Source organism: Camellia sinensis, chromosome 4, assembly GCF_055761805.1.
Source record: "Camellia sinensis isolate YWXY chromosome 4, ASM5576180v1, whole genome shotgun sequence".
NCBI classification, from domain to species: Eukaryota; Viridiplantae; Streptophyta; class Magnoliopsida; order Ericales; family Theaceae; genus Camellia; species Camellia sinensis.
In genome coordinates this window covers 165,325,470-165,329,864 of record NC_138964.1, presented here as the reverse complement: position 1 = coordinate 165,329,864, position 4,395 = coordinate 165,325,470, and the positions used below count along the sequence as shown (strand labels likewise).

The 4,395-nt window shown below is 35.0% G+C and overlaps 1 protein-coding gene across 1 annotated transcript; it reads right to left on the bottom strand.

The window, feature by feature from the left end:
- Positions 1-892: 892 nt before the first annotated feature.
- LOC114268496 (mitochondrial uncoupling protein 5) lies at positions 893-2,424 on the bottom strand. Its single transcript, XM_028209680.2, has one exon. It carries the CDS (start codon positions 1,989-1,991, stop codon positions 1,023-1,025), a length of 969 nt encoding a protein of 322 aa, XP_028065481.2. The 5' UTR covers positions 1,992-2,424; the 3' UTR covers positions 893-1,022.
- Between the last annotated feature and the right edge of the window lie 1,971 nt (positions 2,425-4,395).

Below are 4,395 nucleotides of genomic sequence, written 5' to 3'. Positions count from 1 at the left end.
GTAGGCACAAAAAATATGCTAATCACAGATATGAAGTTGATTTTTGTTTATTGCACCTCTAAGGCTTTCAATTTTAGTTCAAAGTTGTAATTGCAATAGATATTCTTACATTTAACATATGTTATTCCAAATTCACATAATTCACATACTTAAAGTTGCAAATTCATATCAAACACACAATCACATGCATAATTAAGCACAGTACAGGTTGGGTTATCACAGTAGTAGACGAAAGTAAATGAGAGAGAGAGAGAGAGAGGAGTGGTGGTGGTGTCGACGACAGTGGTGCAGTCGACGGTTGAAGGGGAGAGAGGAGAGACAGTCTCATAGAGAGTAGGTAGAAGGGGAGAGAGAGGAGTGTGATTGTTAGGGTTTTGGGACTACTAATATGATATAGATATATGAAGGGTATTTTGATCATTTTAGTTGAGCTTGTCTTTTTGGACAAACTAATATAGCGCCTAGACCTCTCACCTAACAAAATTATAATTTGGATTTATAAATTGAGTGTCCAAAAAGAAATTGACATAATATTAAGAGTGTGCGTGGTGCAGTGCAATATGGTTTGTGGGTAAAGTTATAAACCAAATTGTGAATGGCGGATTGACAAATAATCAAACGGTTTGGGCAGTTTAGGCTGCTTTAATTTGCTAGTTGATTGAAAAATAATCTTAAACAATTATTAAGTATTTGTATAATATATAACAATAATTTATAATAAATTTCATATTTTTAATCTCTCTCACACTAATTTTTAGTTTAACATTTCATTAGACGTAAATATATATATTAACATAGTGAAGTTGGACGATTTTAAAAATAAATTATAAATTTCAAATGACGAATCAAATTATTACGCAATTAGCAATGAAATTGGTGTGAAACATTATGATTTTAACAAATTGATATTTCACGCAACCCCAAATAATATACTTGCTTCATTCCCAATATGGGAAGACTAAAAACATTTTAAACGAAACTACACAACAATCACAAGGAAACTATATAATTTTTTTTTGAAACTAGAAATCCTTGAGCAGCTTGCGGACCTGTTCAAGAGTGACAAAGAGGATAACAGTAAAAGGTCCCTGCCTTGAGATTGTAGGGATGAAGCCCTTATAGAGAGCAGTGGGGCCTTCTGCTCGAATTGTCTTCAAGGCACAATCAAGGGCACCAGTGTACGGTGGGACCATCCCTGGCTCAACCTTCATGTTCATCACCCTAGTCTTTATCACATCCACCGGATTCGATGCCACTGCAGCCACGAACCCCGCCGCGAAGCTGGCCGTGACGTGGGTCCAAATCCCATCCTTCATCACACCCTTTTCCAATATAGTCTCCTTAATCTGATCGTATGATGCGAGCTGTGACGCTGTCACCAGCATTGCACGGTTCACCGTAAGCGATGATCCGCGCCACAGGCTCGTAATTCCCTCGTTCTTGGCCATTTGCGAAATGGCGTCGACCACGCTCTTGTAATTGCGGCGCTGAGCAAGGGGGAGCCGACCGTCGGCTTGCATACGGACCATGGCGACGTCGGCCGGGTTTCCGACGCCGGCTCCTATCCCGCCGGCGATCAGCCCTGCCGCTATCTTGCGCACGAGGGGCATGTTACCACCATTTGGATCGCTCCATTTTTGCTTCATCATGTCGTAGAGGCCCATCCGGGTGGTGGAGTAGAGGGTCTGGCGGAGGACGGTGGCGGAGACGCCGGAGAAGAGGGCGGCGCCGCCGTCTTGCTGCACGATCCGGAGCCCCACCTTAATAAGGCCCACCCGAGGTACCGGTGGCGGCGGCGTACTAGGGGCATGGATCGTGGTCGGTGGGTGGAAGGCGAGAGCGGGTCGGAGAGATTGCAATGACGGGTTCGGGTTTGGAGCGTGGGTCTCACCCTGTAGTTGCATGCGAACCTTGATTAGGTCAAGCGGGTGGGTTGCACACCCTGCAACGATCGAGGCTATGCCTCCTTCGACAAAACCTTTAACACCCATTTGAGATTTTCTCGGAAAATTTGAGAGTCCCAAGCCAAGGAAATTGAATTGTTTGGTGAAGGAGAAAAGAAAGAGAAATTTTGGAATGTGGTTGAAGGCGAGGGAGGGAGGGAGGGATTATTTGGGTTTTTTTTTGGTTTATGGATGTTTTATATTTGTGGGTGTTTTTATATTGCGTGTGTAATGAGCAGAGCAGTTGGAATTGGGGTTGATCTCAGTAGAGAGCAGGAGATGAGAATAATGGAGGCGGCCAAAGGCAATGGTAGAAAAGTGTGGAACGCAAGGCCTCTGAGACATAAATTTGCGACGCACAACGCTATGAAATGAGAGAGAGAGAGAGGGTGTGAGAGACGAAACGATGTCTGATGGTTTCAAGGAAGAGACAAGGGACAGAGAATTTATAGGGCCACGTGTTTTCACACAACAATCCATTCCTAACGTAAGAAAATTTTCACTCCTAAAATATGCTTTTTCTATCAAAGGTTAGGATCGGCTCTAGTCAACTTCGGTGTCTTTTTTGGACAGCCTGGATAAAAGAGATAATAATTTATCAGATTATTAATTTTAGGATATATTATTATTTGATTGGATTGAATTTGTATTCTATATTTGTTTAGTCATGAAATTAGATATCTGATTTGAATTATTTTTAATAAATTCAATGTTTGGTTGGTTGGACTGAATAATGATAAATGTTTAAAAGACTATTTTACCTTAGTAATTTATAATTTATATTTAATACATAATTTTAAATTTGTAATCTATAATTTATAATTTAACAACACTAAAAATTTTTAATTTATAAGGTCATAATTTTTAATTTATTATTTTTAATTAAATTAAATTTATAATTTATATTTTTTATTTAATATATAAATTTAATTTTTTAACTACACTAAAAAAATTTAATTTATAAGGTCATAATTTTTAATTTATTATTTTTAATTGAATTGAATTTATAATTTATATTTTTTATTTAATATATAAATTTAAATTAATAACACTAAAAAAATAATTTATAAATGCTCAAAAAACTATTTTATCCTTTTTTCAATTGTTTATTAAGTAATAGCATTAGGGTAAAATGGACATTTCACACATTAATCCCATGGAATACTAATCCAATAGAAATAATCACACCTCCCCCTAAGATATAATAATCCCTCATGTGATGGACTAATAGTCTGGAGGAACTATTAATCCGGAACAAAAAAAATTGAACCAAACAATGGATTATTAGTCTGAATGAATTAATATTCCAATCCCATGGAATAATCCCTCACAACAAACACACTCTTTATGAATTGGATTGATAATATTGTTAGATTTGAGAGGCTCATCGAGGGTTATATTTTAATAATTTGAATTGTTCAATATATAGAGTTCATCGATTAATTTATTTTTGTAAAAAATTACATTGATTGAATATCAATAACTACTTGATCGAATCATATTTTTGCCAATAATTTATTTTGAAAATTATATTTACTGTTGATAGAAATCTGATCTGATCAAATAACTATCGATATCCGATTAATATAATTTTTTACAAGAATAAATTACTTAATAAATTTTATATATTAACGATTTAAATTATTAAAATAAGACTTGTGATGAGTTCTTATGGTCCATGGTCCAACATCACGCTCTAATCCAGTTTAGCCTGGCCTGGATCGGCTCATTGACTTCCACGTGTCCAGAAACTAACAATAAGCAGATAATTCGGGAGGCCGCCGAATCACCGCGTGAAAGTCAGATGAGCTGTCATCTGGGAGAAGTGTCCGTAGTCCGGGAGTGGACAAATTATTGAGAAAACAACAATGATTCATCCCACTAAAAACATCACCACTAATAGCACTAATGCATTAAAAAAGTAAAAAAAAAAATAAAAAAAATACAACTCCAAGATCAAAACATCACATCATTAATGGCGGGACCCACTGCTACCTAATTAGTGGGAGCACTAATTAGTGCTCCTAAGCATTTTTCTTGAGAAAATTACAATTTAGTACAAATCATTATATATATATATATATATATTAGCTATGTCTGTACCGTAAATTTAAGATTAAAATACAATTAAATGTAATTTAACTAAACTGTTGGAAAAAAAAAATTGAGGTAAAAGACTATTAATAGATGGTCCGTTTTGTTTGAATTTTTATATGAATTTTATAATTATATTTTTGAAAAGAGTTTGTCAAATTAGAAATTTTGATTTTGTTTGGGAAGTGAATTGAGTTTTTAGTTATTTTAACCTGAATTAAAAAGTATCGTTTGAGACGGATTTTTTGATTTTTTTGATTTTTTGTAAAAGAAAAATTAAAAATAATTATAATTTGAATATAATATTCTGTCTTATTAATTTTTAATCTATTTTGTTATTTTGTGATTATTTTAATTG